The sequence below is a fragment of the Carcharodon carcharias genome, chromosome 10, assembly GCF_017639515.1.
Source record: "Carcharodon carcharias isolate sCarCar2 chromosome 10, sCarCar2.pri, whole genome shotgun sequence".
NCBI classification, from domain to species: Eukaryota; Metazoa; Chordata; class Chondrichthyes; order Lamniformes; family Lamnidae; genus Carcharodon; species Carcharodon carcharias.
In genome coordinates this window covers 96,079,565-96,100,390 of record NC_054476.1, presented here as the reverse complement: position 1 = coordinate 96,100,390, position 20,826 = coordinate 96,079,565, and the positions used below count along the sequence as shown (strand labels likewise).

The following is a 20,826-nucleotide window of genomic DNA, read 5'->3' as shown; positions in this document are numbered from 1 at the left end:
GTGCAGCACATTCCTGACTGCTGTGTGGTCATACACCCGTTCAGCTTAGACAGAACATTGGTGCTAATTCCTATCTCACCCTTAACTGCAAAATGTCATCAACTTTGCTTTCAATTTCCACTCTTCCTTCGCCATCACTCGACCCATCTCTAACTCTTCCTTTCCTCAACATCCTTTTCCTTTTCAGGAGATGGGCTATCAATCAATTTCCATTTAAGCCCACTAACTCCAACAACTACCTCAACTACATTTCCTCATGTCCTGCTTTCTATAAGGGCCTCATTTCATTCTCCCAGTTTACTTCTATCACATCTGTTCTGACAATGCAACCTTCAATATCAGTGCTTCAGATGTCTTCCTTTATCGTTACTGTCGATTTCTCTACCTGCCCCAACCACGTCCACTTCACTACCCGCATCCCTGCTCTCACCACCACCCCAAACCACATTATGGTTCCTCCTCATCTTCCAACCCATCAGCCTCCACATTCAATGCATCATTTTACATCATCTCCAGCCAAACGCATCTTGTCTCCTCTCCTTTCAGCATTCCCTCCCAAGCACCCTGATCAACTCCTCAATCTTCCCCCCAATACTCTCTCCCCATCCCATGGCACTTAGTCATGCAAGAACAGGAGATGCAACACTTGCCCTTTTATCTCCTCTCTTCTCACTGCCAAGGTGCCAAATGCTCTTCCAGGTGAAACAGTGGTTCATGTGTACTTTCAATTTAAAATACTGTATTTGCTGCTCACAATATGGTCTCCTCTACATTGAGCAGAGTAAACTGCTTTGTGCAACACTTCTGAGAAGTCTGCAAGCATGACCCCAAGCTTCTGGTGGCCTGCCATTTTAATTCTCCACCATGCTCCCAGTCTGATCTCTCTGTCCTCAGACTCCTGTACTGTTCCAATGAAGGAACAGGAGAAAGCGAGAGGAGGACTCTGGGACAGGCAGTCAGCAGCACCTAGAGGCAGTCAGCTGCAGCTCCTGGAAGCCTGGGTTTTGGAGCTGGAGCGGCAGCCGGAGACACTGTGGAGCATCCGCGAGGTGGAGAGTATCGTGGATAGCACGTATAGAGAAGTGGTCACACAGCAGACTAAAGAGTCCACAGGCAAAAAGGAAATGGGTGACCACCAGGCAAAGCAAGAGGACTAGGCCGGCAGTGCAGGAATCTCCTGTGGCTATTCCCCTGCAAAACAGACATACCACTTTGGATACTGTTGGGGGGAATAGTCTCTCAGGAGAAAGCAGCAACAGCCACAGCTCTGCTGCACAGGGAAGGATTAAAATGTGTGGGAATGCAATAGTTATAAGGGATTCAATTGTAAGGGGAATAGATAGGCGTTTCTGTGGCCGCAAATGAGACAGCAGGATGGTATGTTGCCTCCCTGGTGCTAGGGTCAAGGATGTCTCAGAGCGGCTCGAGGACATTCTGAAGGGGGAGAGTGAACAGCCAGTGGTCGTGGTACACATTGGTACAAATGACATAGGTAAAAAAAGGGATGAGGTCCTAAAAGCAGAATATAGGGAGTTAGGAAGTAAGTTGAAAAGTAGGACCTCAAAGGTAGTGATCTCAGGATTACTACCAGTGCCATGTGCCAGTCAGAGTAGAAATAGCAGGCTATATCGGATGAATACATGGCTGAAGAGATGGTGTGAAGCGGAGGGTTTCAGATTCCTGGGGCATTGGGACCAGTTCTGGGGGAGGTGGGACCAGTACAAACTGGACGGGTTACACCTGGGCAGGACCGGGACTAATGTTCTAGGGGGAGCATTTGCTGGAGTGGTTAGGGAGGGTTTAAACTAAAATGGCAGGGCGATGGGAACCGATGCAAGGAGTCAGATTAAGGGGAATCAAAGACAAGAACAAAAGACAGGAAGCAGGATAAGAAAAGTGATAGAGAAATCGAGGGCAAGAATCAAACAGGGCCTCAGTGAAAAATAGTGGGAATGGGGCAAGTAATGTTAAAAAGACAAGCCTTAAGGCTTTGTGCCTTAACGCGAGGAGCATTCACAATAAAGTGGATGAATTAACCACGCAAATAGATGTAAACAGGTATGATATAGTCGGGATTATGGAGACATGGCTGCAGGGCGACCAGGGATGGGAACTGATCATCAGGGGTATTCACTTTGTAGGAAGGACAGACAAAAAGGAAAAGGCGGTGGAGTTGCACTGCTGGTTAAAGAGGAAATTAACGCAAAAGTGAGGAATGATATTAGCTCCGACGATGTGGAATCTGTACGGACAGAGCTGAGAAACACTAAGGGGCAAAAAAACGTTAGTGGGGGTTGTATATAGACCCCCAAACTGTACAGGTGATGTTGGGAATGGCATTGAACAGGAAATTAGAGACGCAATGAAATAAAGGAACATCTGTAATTATGGGTGACTTTAATATGCATATAGATTGGGCAAATCAAATTAGTAACAATACCGTAGAGGAGGAATTCCTGGAGTGTATTCAGGATGTTTTTCTGGACCAATACATTGAGGAACCAACGAGAGAACAGGCCATCCTTGACTCGGTATTGTGAAATGAGAAAAGAGTAATTGGCAATCTAGTTGTGCGAAGCCCTTTGGGGATGAGTGACCATAATATGATAGACTTCTTCATCAAGATGGAGAGTGACATATTTGATTCTGAGAATTGGGTCCTGAATCTTAATAAAGGAAACTACGATGGTATGAGGCGCTAGTTGGCTATGATGGATTGGGAAACGTTACTTAAAGGGATGACGGTAGACAGGCAATGGCAAACATTCAAAGAGCGCATGGGTGAACTGTAACAATTATTTATTCCTGTCTGGCGCAAAAGTAAAACAGGAAAGGTGGCCAAACCATGGCTTACAAGGGAAATAAGAGATAGTATTAGATGCAAGAAAGGCATACAAATTGGCCAGAAAAAAACAACAGACCTGAGGATTGGGAGCAGTTTAGAATTCAGCAAAGGAGGACCAATGGATTGATTAAGAAGGGGAAAACAGAGTACAAGAGTAAGCTTGCAGGGATTATAAAAACTGACTGTAAAAGTTTCTATAGGTAAATGAAGAGAAAAAGATTGGTGAAAACAAATGTAGGTCCCTTACAGTCAGAAACAGGGGAATTGAAAATGGGGAACAAAGAAATGACTGACCAACTAAATACATACTTTGGTTCTGTCTTCACAAAGGAGGACACTAATAACATACCAGAAATGTTGGGGAACACAGAGTTTAGTGAAAGGGATGAACTGAAAGAAATCAGTATTAGTAGGGAAATGGTGTTGGGGAAATTGATGGGATTGAAGGCTGATGCCTGATAATCTACATCCCAGAGTACTTAAGGAAGTGGCCCTAGAAATAGCAGATGCATTGGTGGTCATCTTTCAAGATTCTATAGACTCTGGAACAGATCCTACAAATTGGAGGGTAGCTAATGTAACCCCACTATTTAAAAAGGGAGGCAGAGAGAAAACAGGGAATTATAGACCAGTTAGCCTGACGTTGGTAGTGGGGAGAATTCTAGAGTCCATTATAAAAGATTTAATAGCTGAGCACATGGAAAACAGTGGCAGAATCGGACAGAGTCAGCATGGATTTATGAAAGGGAAATCATGCTTGACAAATCTGCTGGAATTTTTCGAGGATGTAACTAGTAGAGTTGACGAGGGATGTGGTTTATTTGGACTTTCAGAAGGCTTTCGACAAAGTCCCACATAAGAGATTGGCATGTAAAATTAAAGCGCATGGGATTGGAAGTAGTGTATTGAGATGGATAGAAAACTGGTTGGCAGACAGGACAAAAAGAGTAGGAATAAACGGGTCTTTTTCCGAATGGCAGGCAGTGACTAGTGGGGTACTGCAGGGATCAGTGTTGGGACCCCAGTTATTCACAATATATATATTAATGATTTAGGTGAGGGAATTAAATGTAAATCTCCAAATTTGCAGATGACACAAAGTTGGGGGGAGAGTGAGCTGTGAGGAGGATGCAGAGATACATCAGTGTGATTTGGACAAGCTGAGTGAGTGGGCAAATGCATGGCAGATGCAGTATAGTGTGGATAAATGTGAGGTTATCCATTTTGGTAGCAAAAACAGGAAGGCAGATTATCTGAACGGCTATAAATTGAGAGGGGATGTGCAACGAGACCTGGGTGTAATTGTACACTAGTTGCTGAAGATAAGCACGCTGATGCAACAGCGGTAAAGAAGGCAAATGGTATGTTGGCCTTCATAGCCAGAAGATTCGTGTACAGGAGCAGGGATGTCTTGCTGAAATTGTACAGGGCCTTGGTGAGACCGCACATGGAATATTGTGTGCAGTTTTGGTCTCCTTATCTGAGGAAGGATGTACTTGTTATAGAGGGAGTGCAGCGAAGGTTTACCTGACTGATTCCTGGGATGGCAAGACTGACATATGAGGAGAGATTGAGTCGATTAGGATTATATTCACTGGAGTGCAGAAGAATGAAGGGGGGGGGGATCTCATTGAAAACTATAAAATTCTAACAGGTAAAAACAAAAAACTGCAGATGCTGGAAATCCAAAACAAAAACAGAATTACCTGGAAAAACTCAGCAGGTCTGGCAGCAGCGGCAGAGAAGAAAAGAGTTGACGTTTCGAGTCCTCATGACCCTTCAACAGAACTGAGTGAATCTTAGGAAAGGGGCAAAATGTAAGCTGGTTTAAGTGGGGGGTGCGGGGAGAGAAGTGGTGGGGTGGGAGGTGGTGTGGTTGTAGGGACAAGCAAGCAGTGATAGAAGCAGATTATCAAAAGATGTCACAGACAAAAGAACACAGAGGTGTTCAAGATAGTGATATTATCTAAACGAATGTGCTAATTAAGAATGGATGGTAGGGCACTCAAGGTACAGCTCTAGTGGGGGTGGGGTGGAAAGGCTAGCAGGGCATACAAGATTTAAAAATGATGGAAATAGGTGAGAAAAGAAAAATCTATATAAATTATTGGAAAAAACAAAAGGAAGGGGGAAGAAACAGAAAGGGGGTGGGGATGGAGGAGGGCGTTCAAGATCTAAAGTTGTTAATTCAATAGCCAGCCCGGAAGGCTGTAAAGTGCCTAGTCGGAAGATGAGGTGCTGTTCCTCCAGTTTACGTTGGGCTTCACTGGAACAATGCAGCAAGCCAAGCACAGACATGTGGCCAAGAGAGCAGGGTGGAGTGTTAAAATGGCAAGCAACAGGGAGGTTTGGGTCATTCTTGTGGACAGACTGCAGGTGTTCTGCAAAGCGGTCGCCCAGTTTACATTTGGTCTCTCCAATGTAGAGGAGACCGCATCGGGAGCAACAAATGCAGTAGACTAAGTTGGGGGAAATGCAAGTGAAATGCTGCTTCACTTGAAAGGAATGTTTGGGCCCTTGGATGGTGAGGAGAGAGGAAGTGAAGGGGTAGGTGTTGCATCTTTTGCGTGGGCATGGGGAGGTGCCATAGGTGGGGGTTGAGGAGTAGGGGGTGATGGAGGAGTGGACCAGGGTGTCCCGGAGGGAACGATCCCTACGGAATGCCGCCAGGCGGGGTGAAGGGAAGATGTGTTTGGTGGTGGCATCATGCTGGAGTTGGCGGAAATGGCGGAGGATGATCCTTTGAATGTGGAGGCTAGTGGGGTGATAAGTGAGGACAAGGGGGACCCTATCATGTTTCTGGGAGGGGGGAGAAGGCTTGAGGGCGGAAGCGCGGGAGATGGGCTGGACACGGTTGAGGGCCCTGTCAACGACCGTGGGTGGAAAACCTCGGTTAAGGAAGGAGGAGTACATGTCAGAGGAACTGTTTTTGAAGGTAGCATCATCAGAACAGATGCGACGGAGGCGAAGGAACTGAGAGAATGGAATGGAGTCCTTACAGGAAGTGGGGTGTGAGGAGCTGTAGTCGAGGTAGCTGTGGGAGTCGGTAGGCTTGTAATGGATATTGGTGACAGTCTATCACCAGAGATTGAGACAGAGAGGTCAAGGAAGGGAAGTGAAGTGTCAGAGATGGACCATGTGAGAATGATGAAGGGGTGGAGATTGGAAGCAAAATTAATAAATTTTTCCAAGTCCCGATGAGAACACGAAGCAGCACCAAAGTAATCATAGATGTACTGGAGAAAGAGTTGTGGAAGGGGGCTGGAGTAGGACTGGAACAAGGAATGTTCCACATACCCCATAAAGAGACAGGCATAGCTGGGGCCCATGCGGGTACCCATAGGAAGTGACAGGAGTTGAAGGAGAAATTGTTCAGTGTGAGAACAAGTTCAGCCAGACGGAGGAGAGTAGTGGTGGATGGGGATTGTTCGGGCCTCTGTTCAAATAAGAAGATAAGGGCCCTCAGACCATCCCGGTGGGGGATGGAGGTGTAGAGGGATTGGACGTCCATGGTGAAGAGGAGGCGGTTGGGGCCAGGGAACTGGAAATTGTTGATGTGACGTAAGGTATCAGAGGAATCACGGATGTAGGTGGGAAGGGACTGGACAAGGGGAGAGAGAAGGGAGTCAAGATAACGAGAAATGAGTTCCGTGGGGCAGGAGCAAGCTGACACGGTCGGTCTACTGGGACAGTTCTGTTTGTGGATTTTGGGTAGGAGGTAGAAGCGGGCCGTCCGAGGTTGGGCGACTATCATGTTGGAAGCTGTGGGAGGAAGATCTCCAGAGAAGATGAGGTCAGTGACTGTCCTGGAAACAATGGCTTGATGTTCAGTGGTGGGGTCATGGTCCAGGGAGAGGTAGGAGGAAGTGTCTGCGAGTTGACGCTCAGTCTCCGCGAGGTAGAGGTCAGTGCGCCAGACAACAACAGCACCACCCTTGTCAGCGGATTTGATGACAATGTTGGGGTTGGACCTGAGAGAACAGAGTGCAGTAAGTTCAGAGAGAGACAGATTAAAATGGGTGAGAGGAGCAGAGAAATTGAGACGACTAATGTCGCGCCGACAGTTCTCAATGAAAAGATCAAGAGAAGGTAAGAATCCAGAGGGAGGGGTCCAGGTGGAGGGAGAATATTGGAGGTGGGTAAAAGGATCCTTTGAACGGGGAGAGGACTCCTGCCCAAAGAAGTGAGCACGGAGACGCAGACGGCGAAAAAAGAGTTCAGCATCATGCCGAGCCCGAAATTCATTGAGATGAGGGCGTAAGGGTATGAAACTAAGTCCTTTGCTGAGCACTGAACATTCAGCGTCGGAGAGGAGAAGGTCCGGGGGTATAGTGAATACACGGCCAGGGCTGGGATTGGAAGAAGGGGTGGGGACGGAGGGACAGGCAGGGGTGGAGGGTCCTAGATGGGTGTTGGTGTCGCCTTACGCCCTCATCTCAATGAATTTCGGGCTCGGCAAGACGCTGAACTCTTCTTCCGCTGTCTTCGTCTCCGTGCTCACTTCTTAGGGTAGGAGTCCTCTCTCCGTTCAACGGATCCTTTTACCCACCTCCAATATTCTCCCTCCACCTGGACCCCTCCCTCTGGGTTCTTACCTTCTCTTGATCCTTTCATTGAGAACTGTCGGTGCGACATTAGTCGTCTCAATTTCTCTGCTCTTCTCACCCATTCTAATCTGTCTCTCTCTGAACTTACTGCACTCTGTTCTCTCAGGTCCAACCCCAACATTGTCATCAAACCTTATGTTAACTAAATACGGCTTTTTCTTGGGTTAATGTAAATAAATAATTAATAAAGTAACACACATTCAGATGATGTGATTCAGGGTAGGTCTTCGGACCACTAACCATGTGCCCGGCTACCTAGTTTCATCAATACCTAGGTGACGAACATCCACGCTTACCAAATTTTACATACTGAAAATCAAGATCAGGTGACCCAGAGCTCCGCTTCCAGCTGATTCACGGCCCTCGGCTGTGACTTCCTCACTGCACTTTACAGCCTTCTGGACTGAATATTGAATTCAACAACTTTAGATCTTGAACTCCCTCCTCCTTCCTTTTGTTTTTTTCCAATAATTTATATAGATTTTTCTTTTCCCACCTATTTCCATTATTTTTAAATCTTTTATGCCCTGCTAGCCTTTCCACCCCATCCCCACTAGAGCTGTACCTTGAGTGCCCTACCATCCATTCTTAAATAGCACATTCGTTTAGATAATATCACTACCTTCAATGCCTCTGTGTTCTTTTGTCTGTGACATCTTTTGATTATCTGCTCCTATCACTGCTTGCTTGTCCCTACAACCACACCACCCCCCCTCCACTTGGCTCCCCCCCACCCCCCACCTTAAACCAGCTTATATTTCACCCCTTTCCTAAGCTTCACTCAGTTCTGTTGAAGGGTTATGAGGACTCGAAACGTCAACTCTTTTCTTTTCCACCAATGCTGCCAGACCTACTGAGTTTTTCCAGAAAATTCTAACAGGACTAGATAGGGTAGATGCAGGAAATGTGTTCCCGATGGTGGGGGAGTCCAGAACCAGGGGGTCACAGTCTGAGGATATGTGGTAAACCATTTAGGACTGAGATGAGGAGAAATTTCTTCACCCAGAGAGTGGTGAGCCTGTGGAATTCGTTACTACAGAAAATAGTTGAGACCAAAACATTGTATGCTTTCAAGAAGGAGTTAGATATAGCTCTTGGGGTGAAAGGGATCAAAGGGGAGCAGGCTATTGAGTTGGATGATCAGCCATGATCATAACGAATGGCAGAGCAGGCTCGACGGGCCGAATAGCCTTCTCCTGCTCCTAGTTTCTATGTTTCAACAGCAGTTTGAAGAACAGCATCTCATTTTTCAATTAAGCACTTCACAGCATTCAGAACTCAACATTGCAATCAGCAATTTCACATCATAGCCCATGCCCTAAATGTTTTTTTTGTTTTTACAAGGCAGCTGTTGGTGATGATTCTGCTTTTCCCATTTCCCATCTCCTCGGAATCCATCTATAGTTTCTTTGTCTGTCCCGTTGCCTTGCATCATCATCCCTCTTGTCATTTAATCTCTCCTGGCTCCAACCCATCATAGAACTTTCCTTTTGATCTTCTTCACCCTCCAACCCCATTACTGCCACTGCATTTGCTCAAAATATCGATTAACTAAAGAGCAATGAGAGCTTTAGGGCCCATGAAGTAGTCAAGCAATCCTTCAAATTCAATGGCCATACTTCAAGTACAACACTTAAGTTTATTGATTCACTGCCGGAATTGTGACTGGGGGAGAACAAACAGGCAGAAACCATTTGCCCTATAGATTACATTCCTAACTTTTAGCAACTTCTGTTGAAAGGTCAATGACCTGAAATTTTAACTCTGCTTCTCTCTCCACAAATGCTGCCAGACCTGGAGTATTTCCAGTATTTTCTTATTGTTACACATATAGTAGGACTTGGGTCAGCCATGTCCTTGAATATTAAAGTGGACAGGCCAATCGTCTCTGGTCAGTTTTTTTTGACATTACCACCAAAGCTGTCTGGAAGGAAAACATGGAGTGACAATCTACAGAAAAACTGGAAAGTAACTTAACATTCTTTCTGGAGCAAGCACAGATTTTCAGGGTCATGAGGACTCGAAACGTCAACTCTTTTCTTCTCCACCGATGCTGCCAGACCTGCTGAGTTTTTCCAGGTAATTCTGTTTTTGTTTACAGATTTTCAGAAGACTGCCCTTGGAAAAAGCATTTCTGCTTTGATCACTGAGGAGGGTGGATCATGAAGATGAGTGCAGTACAGAGAGAGGGGACCAAGAAACACAAGCAGTTTATCTGCACCTGGGACACAGATTGGGAGCTGTAGAAAGGTGGCAGTGTTGGGTTTCCTTAATGTCCTCAGTTAACCCTTTCAAAATGGAACATTATTTCTCCCTCATCCCACAGCAAACCTAGAGTGACCATGAAAGCTACACATTTTGTGGAGCACAGTTGTTACACGCAACATAAGTCTGGCAGGTACTCAGGTAAAACTGACTGCAGAATCCATTTTGTCACACTGGGGGTTAAGTCACAATGAGCTTTACCAGTGTGAGCATCACCAAGAGGCAGACAAATACAGTGCAATCAACATCAAAAATTACAGTAAGGCTTACCAACAGACATTATCCATGATGTTTACCGTTTACATACCAATACACACCAAGCAGTGAGCATGAGGCCAAGAGGTGTCTCACAGTCCTAGGTATTACTTGATTAGCTTCCAGCCTATAACTCATCCCTGGGTATCTAGTCATTTCAGTCTTTAATTCACAGCTGGATATGTTATCCCATCCCACACATGCTTATCTATAATCGTCATTGCCTCCAAAAGAAACTTGAAACATTGATGACTTTTCCCCCTCTGGACAAGAATTTCTGAAGAAACGAAGAGAAGCCTGTAGATTTTTTGACCAGGTCAGACTTACCAATTAACTAAAGAGCAATGAGAGCTTTGGGCCAATGAATTAGTCAAGTAATCCTTCAAATTCTATAGCCACTCAATAAGAGCAACACCTAAGTTTATTGACTCACTGCTGGAATTGTGACTGGGGGAGAACAAACAGGCAGGAACCATTTTCCCATCACCCCACTGCTCATTGACCTACTTTGGTTCTGGGTTAAGCAATGCTTTGATTTTAAACTTCTCAACTGGGTTTTTAAATTTATCCATGGCCTTTCCCACCCCATGTCTATAATCCTCAGATATCTGCAGTCAGGTCCTTCAGCAACCTCAATTTTAATTGTTCTACAATTGACAGCCACACCTTCAGCTGTCAAGGCCCTAAGCTATGGAATTCCATGTATCTCCCTGCCTCTCTTTCCTCTTTTAAGATGCTGCTTAAAACCTACCTCTGATAATATTTCACTTGACTCAGTGGCAAATTTTGATACAATCCTGTGAACCAACCTGGGGCATTTCACTACATTAAAGGAATTATACAAATAAAAAATCGTACTGATGTTAAGATTTGCACTTCACTACTCTCTTTGCAAATCATTTTCTCCTCTTTCACCTACCTTTCTGCTGACAAGGAAGCTCCCAGCCACTGCCAGGCCATGTGTGAAGTTATCAATACCATTGGCAACAAGGTTCAGGTACCCACTAATCTACAAAACAAAGGCAAGTGTCAAATTCTCAAAAAAAGAATTGCTTGCGCAGCCAAGCAGAATTCAAGAAAGGATCAGTGGTAACAAACAACAGTGACCACTTACCTTGATGGCTTGGACAGGCTGAGTGGATTCCCTAAGCTGCAGAGTGGAGCTATGGCAGTGGCCGTTAGTAAGCTGCACACAAGAACCATTGCGATGAGTGCTGGCAGAGGGAATGAGTTTTCGATTTTTATGGTGTTTGATTGCCTTATCCACACAAACATGCCCATTCTGCAATGTCTTCTTGGTCTGAAAAGGTGCGTAGAAGAAGGATGATAATACTTCATGTGAACAGAAAATGAGGGGCCCATTTGCTGTAGGAAGTGATAATATTTTTTTCAAAGGAAAAGGAAGACTTGCATTTATATAGCCTCAGGACATCACAAAGCATAACCAATGAAGTACTTTTGAAAAGTAGTTATTGTTGTAATGCAGGAAACATGGTCAATTTGCACACAGCAACATCCCACAAACAATTAGATAATCTATGATGCTGGTTGAGGAATAAAATGTTGTGCCCTGGTCAACACATGTAACAGCATACTTCAGTTATTCAAGACTGTCTTTAATAGCTCACTGGCTATTATGTAAAATACATCCACAATTAAGAGCTGCAGTTGCAACTTCTGTGAAACATTGATTATAATTTATCAACTACACACTCATGAGGAAGAATTGTGTACGGGTACAGTATCTCAAATTCGGCTAGTTTTGATTAGCCCCCTGACCTGAACCACCCGACCCGAAAGCCAGCAAGATCCAAAATCCAGGATGGATTGCGTCCTGAAGTTGCGGGTTTTGAAATGCTGTACCTGTGCTAAAGAGATCAGAATCTATCAATGGGTCTGGAAAGGATCTATTTCAAATACATGTAAACAACACATGTAGAGAGAGGATGATAACATATCTTGAAATTCTGATGTTTTACTGTGTCTCTGTTGCTTCCTCTTGGGTTTTGAAGGGTAACTTTTTAAAGATGCCTGCTGCAATTATAGGAGCATTTTGTTTGATCAAAAGAGACATCACTACTTGTTCTGTAGCACTTCAATAGCTGCTTGCATCTGGCTCACATCTCAGACCATAAAATAATCAATGTCACCAGCAAGAGTTGCTAGCTTAGCAGCTCAGACCAACAGCATTGTTAAAACAGAATGAATCAACAAGCAATCAGATGCAGAAAAATTCTTAGGAGGAAATTCAGAGAGCAGGTATGCAACCGCTGCAAAATATTACAAAATGACCCAAATCAGTGACTTGTGCAATATCCAACACATCAATCTCCATTTGTGTTGTTAAAAGTACAATTTTTATGTAAAAAACAATTTCTAGCAGCAGAAGCAGATCTGGAAGATCCCACATTCATTCTCAGTATGTTGCTACTATCAGTGTGATAATGGAAATCATGAATGAAATCAGCCAGGGTCCTGACTCCTGACTGTTACTAACTGGCCTCTGCTGGAAAGTAAGTCAAAAAAGTTTTTAAAAAAGTGTGTCTGTATGTATGACTGATTAGGGGATGGGTGGGAATGATGGGGAAGACATGACTGTGAGAAAAAAGTTAGGAGAGGACATCGAATGCTTTGCCACATGGAATAATCTGGTCATTGTATTTTTATTTTAAAAAGGGAAATTGAATGTATAATTGTATCTATGCAGAGGAAGATACAGGACAATGGGAGAAATTAGGGTGATGGGATGAATCTTGGTTTGTCCCTGGCAAAGTGTTGACCCAGACACTATGCTGAAACAGAGACTGACTAAGTAGTGAATTACGTTCATGTGGTAAATCCTTTTCAGGTTTCAACTATAGATTAAGAAGCAAGGTCTGACAATGTACTAACCTTCAAGTGAGTGAGGTTAGCTTGGAAAATAGAAAACTGCCTGGAGTGGCAGTTATTTGACAATCACCTGAAAGCAATTGGTTCAAGTGGTGTTAATTACTGTAGCAGGAAGCTAAACTAGCTAGTGACTCATCAGAGGGTCGAGAAAAGAGAGGCTTTTCAAACTACATGATCAGTAAAGACTGCATGAGGAACCAGGTGACTATGCTGGAGTGACATGGACACTGAGTGAGTAGCTAATTAGGTTCACATGGGAATTAAGTGCACAGGGAAAGAGGTGTGGTATACATAGCAATTATTCTAAATTAATTAAGTGAGTAGTTAAATTAAGTTAACTAAATAGCATAAGTAACAATGGCAGGGCAGGGGTTATGTTGCAACTGTGGAATGTGGGAGCTTTTGGATGGCAAGGCAATCCATGACAAACACGTCTGCAGAAAGTGTAAGCAATTAGAGGAATTCCAGATCAGGATTATTGATCTAGAAGCCAAACTGCAGACACTATGCAATATAAGGGAAGGGGAGAAATACCTGGACACTTTGTTGCAGGAGATGGTCACGCCTTAGAATCGGGTTGTCTGTTTTGGTCAGCAGTGAAGGACAGGACAATGTGACTGTGAGTGAGGCAAGTAATGGGACTGAGAAGACAATAGTGGAGGATTCTTAGACTTTGCAATTGTCAAACAGGTTTGAGGTGCTCACAACCTGTGTGGAAGAAAGCAAGGTCTGCAAGGTGGATGAGCAGGCTAGCAATAACACCATGGTACAGGAAGCTGTGCAAGCCAGGAGAGCAAATAGAAATGTAGTGGTAGTAGGGGATAGTACAGTGAGGGGGATTGACATTGTTCTCTGCAGCAAAAAGCAAGAGTTCAGAAGGTTGTGTTGCCTGCCTAGTGTTAGGGTTTGGAATATCTGCTCAGGGCTGGAGAGAAATTTACAGTGGGAGGGGAAGGATCCAATTGTTGTGGTCCATGTAGGTACCAATGACATAGGTAGGACAAGGAAAGAGGCTCTGCACAGTCAGTTGAGGAGTAGGAACCAAATTAAGTAGCAGAACATCAAAGGTTATAATCACGGGATTAGAGCAAATTAGAGAGACCAATGCACAGCTCAAACACTGGTGTGGGAGAAGTGGGTTCTGGTTCGTGGGGCACTAGCACCAGAACTGGGGAAAGACGGGGCTGTACCCTTGGACCAGTATTCTTGCAAATCACATAACTAGGGAAGTAGAGGGGGCTTTACACTAAAAAAGGGGGATGGCATGAGGGATCAAGTTTTGACAGGTGTGGCAAATCAAGGGGTAGACTTAAGGCAGGGGACCATGAGAGTAAAATGGGAAATGAGAGACACAGAATAGCAGGAAAACTGGAAGGGACAGAAATAAAACCTAAGAATTACACCAATAGTCAAGACGAGATGTTTCAAAGATAAAAAGACAAAACTAAAGGTTCTGTATCTGAATGCTCATAGCATTCACAACAAAGTAAATTAATTGATCGTGCACATTGAATATTAAATTACATTAAATATTATCTGATAGCCATTATGAAGCTGCAGGATAACAAGGATTGGGTCCTGAATATTGAGGGGTATATTTAAGAAGTATAGGTAAAAATATTCAATGACCCTGCCTTCACCACCTTCTGAGGCAGAGTTCCAAAGTCTCTCAACCCTCAGAAAAAAAAATTCTCATCTCTGTCCTATAAGGGCAACACCTAATTTTAAAATAGTGCCCCCTAGTGCTGGACTCACCCACAAAAGGAAACATCCTTTCCATGTCCATCTTGTCAAGACTGTTCAGGATCTTGTATCCTTCAGTCAAATCACCCTTCAGTCTTCTAAACTCCAGTGGATACAAGCCCAGTCTGTCGAACTTTTTCTCATAAGACAACCATTCATTCCATGTATCAATCTAGTGAACCTCCTCCAATGCAGTTACATCCTCCTTTAAATAGGAGACCAGAATGTAGGCCAGACCAGGTAAGGATGGCAGATTTCTTTCCATAAAGGACATTAGTGAACTAGATGGTTTTTTTGCAACAATCAACGATAGTTTCATAGTCACCATTACTAGCTTTCAATCCTAGGTTTTATTAATTATTTGAATTTAAATTCCAATTTAAATTGCTGGTGGGATTTGAACCCCATCTCCAAGGCATTAGTCTGGGCCTTTGGTTTATTAGTCCAGTGACATTACCACTGCATCACCATCTCTCCATTGTATGCAGTAGTGTTCCTTTCAGAGCTAGTACTTTGTCACACTTAATTAATGTGGTATCCAAAAGTAATACAAATGATTGAGATAGGATTGATTGCAGAATCAGAACTACCATGCCCACTGCCAGTCAGTATCGGTCTCCCTTTGGGTTGGGTTTCTCTCTCCATCCTTCATTTAGCTGCATTCTGAGCTCCCTCATCTGCGCTTCCTTCATACTGCCCTCAAAGTTCTCTCAACCTGTGCTGTATTCACGCTCCTCCTTACTTGGGGATTCACTTTCTTTCTCCATTTCGCATTGTGCTGTTCTTGGAGATCACTCTCTTTTACTGTTCTGAGTTCGCTTGCTCAATCATCCACTCTCTCTCCCCTCTATCACCTGTGGATTTTTCAAAAAGCTGTGCTCCCACTCCAACTTGGTTGTCCTCAATGTTTGCCTTCCACATCCCTTGTTGAGTTTCTCCCAGTTTCTCTGTCACAGCACTTGCCGATCAGTCTCGCTCACAGGGCCGTATGCCCTTCCTCTTCCTCAAACTCTCTCCTGTATTTTCTGCATCGCTAACCAACACAAACTGCTTCCTGTTTTTGCTGTATCAAATGATGGGAGTCCATAAGCACTGTGAAAGGGAGTTGATTGGTGGGAAGCTGTGGAAGGAACTGGCTTGCTGGACCAAATTCTTCTTTGGTGCTTTGTAAATAGTTATTTTGTATCTCTTTGTACGCTACTAGAGTAACTTACTTTGTGATACTCTGTATCCTCCTCTTTATCTGGAAAGACTTTCTCCAAAATGAAGAAGGCAAGCAATCCGACAATCACCCACAAACCCAACTTCCTCTGCTGTTTACGACTGTGGCTTCCATCTACACAAACAGAAAAAATGGTTGGAGGAGCAGATTAGAAGTAGGAGACCAACAAACTCATCCAAGCAAGAACCTATTGACAAACAGTTGAAATTTTCCTTCCTCAGGTGCAAATTTGTGGCTTTGAACGTGCAATGAACAATCAGACCAGCTTCACTGTCAAACCTGGCTTGACTACCTCAAGCATTTTAAAAAAAATATTCATCTTCAGGATGTGGGGCAATCCTGGCAAGGCTGGCATTGATTGCCTTCCTTAGTTAGCCTGAGAAGGTGATAGACTACCTTCTTTGTAGTTGTTTGATACAACTGGTCAACTTGCTGACCTACAGGACAGTTAAGACTCAATCACATTGCTGAGGGCCTAGAGCCACATATGGGCCCAGCCAGGTAAGGATGCTAGGTTTCCTTCCTTGAAAGGATGATCCAGTTGGGTTCAAGACAATCCAGCAACTTCATGGTCACTCCCTTTCAACATACAAATCTACATACTAGAATCATCGAATCTTAAAGCATAGAGAAAATACAGCATTTGGCCCATCTCCTTGAATGTGCTAACCAATTAGTCCCATTACCTGCTCTTTCTCCAAAGTACTGAAAATTTTCCTTTTCAAATATTTATCCAATTCCCTTTTGAAAGTTCCTATTGAATTTGCTTTCACCGCCTTTTCATGCATTATATTTCAAACGATAACTCACGGCATATATACAAAAACAAGTCTTCATTTGTAATTTCTCCCAGTTCTTTCAATTTATCCAATTATCCTAAATATGCGTCCTTCAATCATTAACCCTCCTGCCACTGGGAACAGTTTCTCTCTACCCAATTTATTTATTTAAAAATTTTATTCATGGCAAGTGGGCATCGCTGGCTGGCCAGTATTTATTGCCCATCACTATTTGAGGTGGTGGTGGTGAGCTGCTTTCTTGAACCACTGCAATCCATGTGGTGTAGGTACACCTACAGTGCTGTTAGGAAGGGAGTTCCAGGATTTTGACACAGCAACAGGGAAGGAATGGTGATATATTTCCAAGTCAGAATGGTGAGTGACTAGGAGGGGAACTTCCAGGTGGTGGTGCTCCCATTTATCTGCTGCCCTTGTCCTTCTAGATGGTAGTGGTCATGGGTTTGGAAAGTGCTATCTAAGAAGCCTTGGTAAATTCCTGCAGTGCATCTTGTGGATGGTACACAATGTTGCCATTGAGTGTCAGTGGTGGATGGAGTAAATGTTTGTGGATGTGCCGCCAATCAAGTGGGCTGCTTTGTCCTGGATGATGTCAAGTTTCTTGAGTGTTGTGGGAGCTGCACTCATCCAGGCAAGTGGAGGGTATTCTATCACACTCCTGACTCGTACCTTGTTAATGGTGCTCAGGGGAATCAGGAGGTGAGTTACTTGCCACAGGATTCCTAGCCTCTGACCTACTCTTGTAGCCACAGTATTTATATGGCTAGTCCAGTTCAGTTTCTGGTCAATGGTAACCTTTAATAATTTTGAGCATCTGTATTAAATCTGCCCCGAGTCCTCTCTGCGCTAAGGAGAACATGAGCTTATCAAGTCTCTTCACTTAACTCAAGTCCTCATCTCTGATACACTTCTAATACATTTTCTCTCCAAGACCTTCATGTCCTTCCTAACGTGCAATGCCCAGAACACTTAGCCAGTGATTCATAAAAGTTTAGCATAATGTTCTTGCTTTTGTACTTTATGCCTCTATTTATAAAGCCCAGGATCCCATCATGCTTCTTTAATGAAACTTATCCTCTTGTCTTGCCACAAAGAATTATGTATGTGAGTCACAGGTTTCTCTGTTCCTGCACCCATTAAAATGAGTTGCGGCTCTAATACTAATCCCCAGGGACCAGTGTATATTTCCATCTAGTCTGATGGACGACCATTCATCACGACATTTTGCCAACTTCATATCCATGCTGCTACCGCCTATTAAGTCACACATGCTTTCTCCACCGCTATCAGACTAACCTGTCTGTAGCTACTGGGTTTATCCTGCTCCCCTTTTCTAAATAGGGGTGTAACGTATGGAAATCATACCAATTAAGATCTTTCAGGGGAAGTATAACTCCTCTTCAACAACCATTTCTTCGGTTTCCCTACTTGGTCACTAAATGAGATAAGCTCAGCTCTTCATATCCATGCCCCCACAGCCGAGGCAGCAAATTACACGGTGGCCTTTTTGTTTATCAGGCTCTATGCTGCCATTTTTGGTTGCCCTATATCATCCTTTAAGGATGCTACAGGAATACAAGTTGTGGGGTCCATCAGTCTATTCCTTACCTGGATTACTATTACAGGTGTAGGCCCATGCCTCAGGCAATAGGTGCAGAAAGACATCCCCGAGCAGCCCACCAATAGCAAAACTCAGCAACCGTTTCAAACGCTGGGATCCATCTACAACAGTAGAAGAAGAAAAACATGGAAGTCAAGCTTTTTCCATCAACAACACAAAGGGCAACCATGAATTTAGAGAAGTTTGTATTGGTATGTTGGTCAGGTATCTGAATGTCAATGCACCTATTAATAACTGACTGTGGTGTGACAGTAATAACCACTGGTCAGCAGAAAAGTGGCTTAATGAGCTAACTTGATAGCGTTCAGTCCTGTATTGTAGTGTTATTAAATTTAACAGCCACTGGATCCTACATCACTATAACCAGAAAATACTTAGGGATTAAGATTTAGAGCTACCTGGAGAGTTTCCGATTTCTTTGCTTGATCAAGGTACACAATCGTACTCTCAACAGCAAGACTACACCACATCTAAGCTAGTTTCTCACTTTGTCCAGTTTATGAAACAGCAATGTCCAGGCTCTGGCATTGTCCTTTCAGAGTAGTATTTGGTGATTCTCTTTCCGAAGAAAGATTTAACTTCCACTCAGCATCATTCCACAATACAATCCGGAGTTCAATGTGCAAAATATCATGAACACAAAGCTACATTTGTCATTCTTGGTGCACCCTGCTGGGGTTCCTCTTTCCCACCTCCACATCTATCACCCCCATCCCCACCAGGGAACAAACTGCTAATTGTATCTGAGAAATTTCACATAGGCCTCCTGTTTATACATCATTTTCCTTGGCAATTTCACACTCCCTTCTTCCCAAGAGATCAGTCAGTCATGCAGGCTTAAAGATTTGCAGCCAAATGCTTGTTTTGTACATTAACAGCATTGAACATGGAAACACAGAAAATAGGAGGAGTAGGTCAATCGGCCCTTCGAGCCTGCTCTGCCATTCAATATAATCATGGCTGATCTGCTATCTTAATGCCAAACTCCTGCTCTCTCCCCATACCCTCTGACGCCTTTAGAGTCCAGAAATCTATTTTCTTTTTAAATATATTCAGTGACTTGGCCTCTACAGCCCTCTGTGGTAGAGTGTTCCACAGGTTCACCACCCTCTGAGTGAAGAAATTTCTCCTCATCTCAGTCCTGAATGGCCTACCCCATATCCTCACCTCAGACCATGACACCTTGTTCTAGACACACGCATCACCTCCTCCACCCCGCCCCCCACCAACCCCCTCTGCAGCCAGGGGAAATACCCTCCCTGCATCCAGCCCTGCCGGAATTTTGTATGTTTCAATGAGATCCCCTTTCATTCTTCTAACCTCCAGTAACTGCAGGCCTAGTCGACCCAATTCTTCCTCATACAACAATCCTGCCATCCCCAGGAATCGTCTGATGAACCTTCGCTGCACTCCATCTATGGCAAGTATATCCTTTCTGAGGCAAGGAGATGAAAACTGCACATAATACTCCAAGTATGGTCTCACCAAGGCCCTGCACAGCTGCAGTAAAACATCCTTGCTCTCATACATACCATTTGCCCTCTTAACTGCTTGCTGCACCTGCATGCTTGCTTTCAATGACTGGTATACAAGGACACCCAGGTCCCTTTTTACATCAGCATTTCCCAATTTATGACCATTTAAATCATACTCTGCCATTCTGTTTTTCCAACCAAAGTGGATAGCTTCACGCTTATCCACGTTATACTGCATCTTCCATGTGTTTGCCCACTCACCCAACATGTCTAAATCACCTTGAAGCCTCTTTATATCCTCCTCACCACTTACAGTCCCACATAGTTTTGTATCATCAGCAAACTTGGAAATATTACATTTGGTTCCCTCATCTAAATCATTGATTATATATTGTGAATAACCCAAGGTCTGTTTCCTGCGGTACCCCACTAGTCACTGCCTGCCACTCCGAAAAAGACTCATTTATTCCTATTCTGTTTCCTGTCTGTCAACTATTTCTCAATCCATGCCACTATATTACCCCCAGTCCCAGGTGCTTTTAATTTTTCACACTAACCTCTTATCTTGACTTGATCAAAAGCTTTTTGAAAATCCAAATACACCACATCCCCTGGTTCTCCCTTAACTATTCTACTAGTTACATCCTCAAGAATCTCCAGCAGGTTTGCAAACATGATTTCCCTTTCATAAATCCATGTTGACTTTGCCTAAACCCGTTGATATTTTCTAAGCGTCCTGTTATCACATCCTTTATAACAGAGTCAAGCATTTTCCCTGCTACTGATGTTAGGCTAACTGCTCTGTAATTCCCCATTTTCTCCCTCCCTCCCTTTTTTAAAATAGTGGGGTTATATTTGCCATCCTCCAATCTGCCAGAATCTAAAGGATTTTGGAAGATGACAACCAATACACCCACTATTTCCATAGCCACCTCCTTCAGTACCCTGGGATGTAGATTATGAGGACCTGGGGATTTATTGGCTTTCGGTCCCATTAATCTCTCCAGCACTATTTTTTTTTTAGGTAATACTAATTTCCTTCAATTCCTCCTTCTTACCAGATGCTTGATTCCCTATTATTTCTGGGAAGTTATTTTTCCTCACGAA

General features: G+C 43.8%; 1 protein-coding gene across 2 annotated transcripts in view; it reads right to left on the bottom strand.

Annotated features, from left to right (window-relative positions):
• Positions 1-20,826, bottom strand: part of slc39a13 (solute carrier family 39 member 13) — a 73,175-nt gene that overhangs the window by 14,593 nt on the left and 37,756 nt on the right. For both annotated transcript variants that reach the window (XM_041197644.1, XM_041197645.1), the window contains 4 exons: positions 18,232-18,345; positions 15,819-15,940; positions 11,087-11,272; positions 10,892-10,981 (listed from right to left, as the gene is read on the bottom strand). In XM_041197644.1, the coding sequence (XP_041053578.1) occupies positions 10,892-10,981; positions 11,087-11,272; positions 15,819-15,940; positions 18,232-18,345 (512 nt within the window). The remainder of the gene's footprint in view (positions 1-10,891; positions 10,982-11,086; positions 11,273-15,818; positions 15,941-18,231; positions 18,346-20,826) is intronic.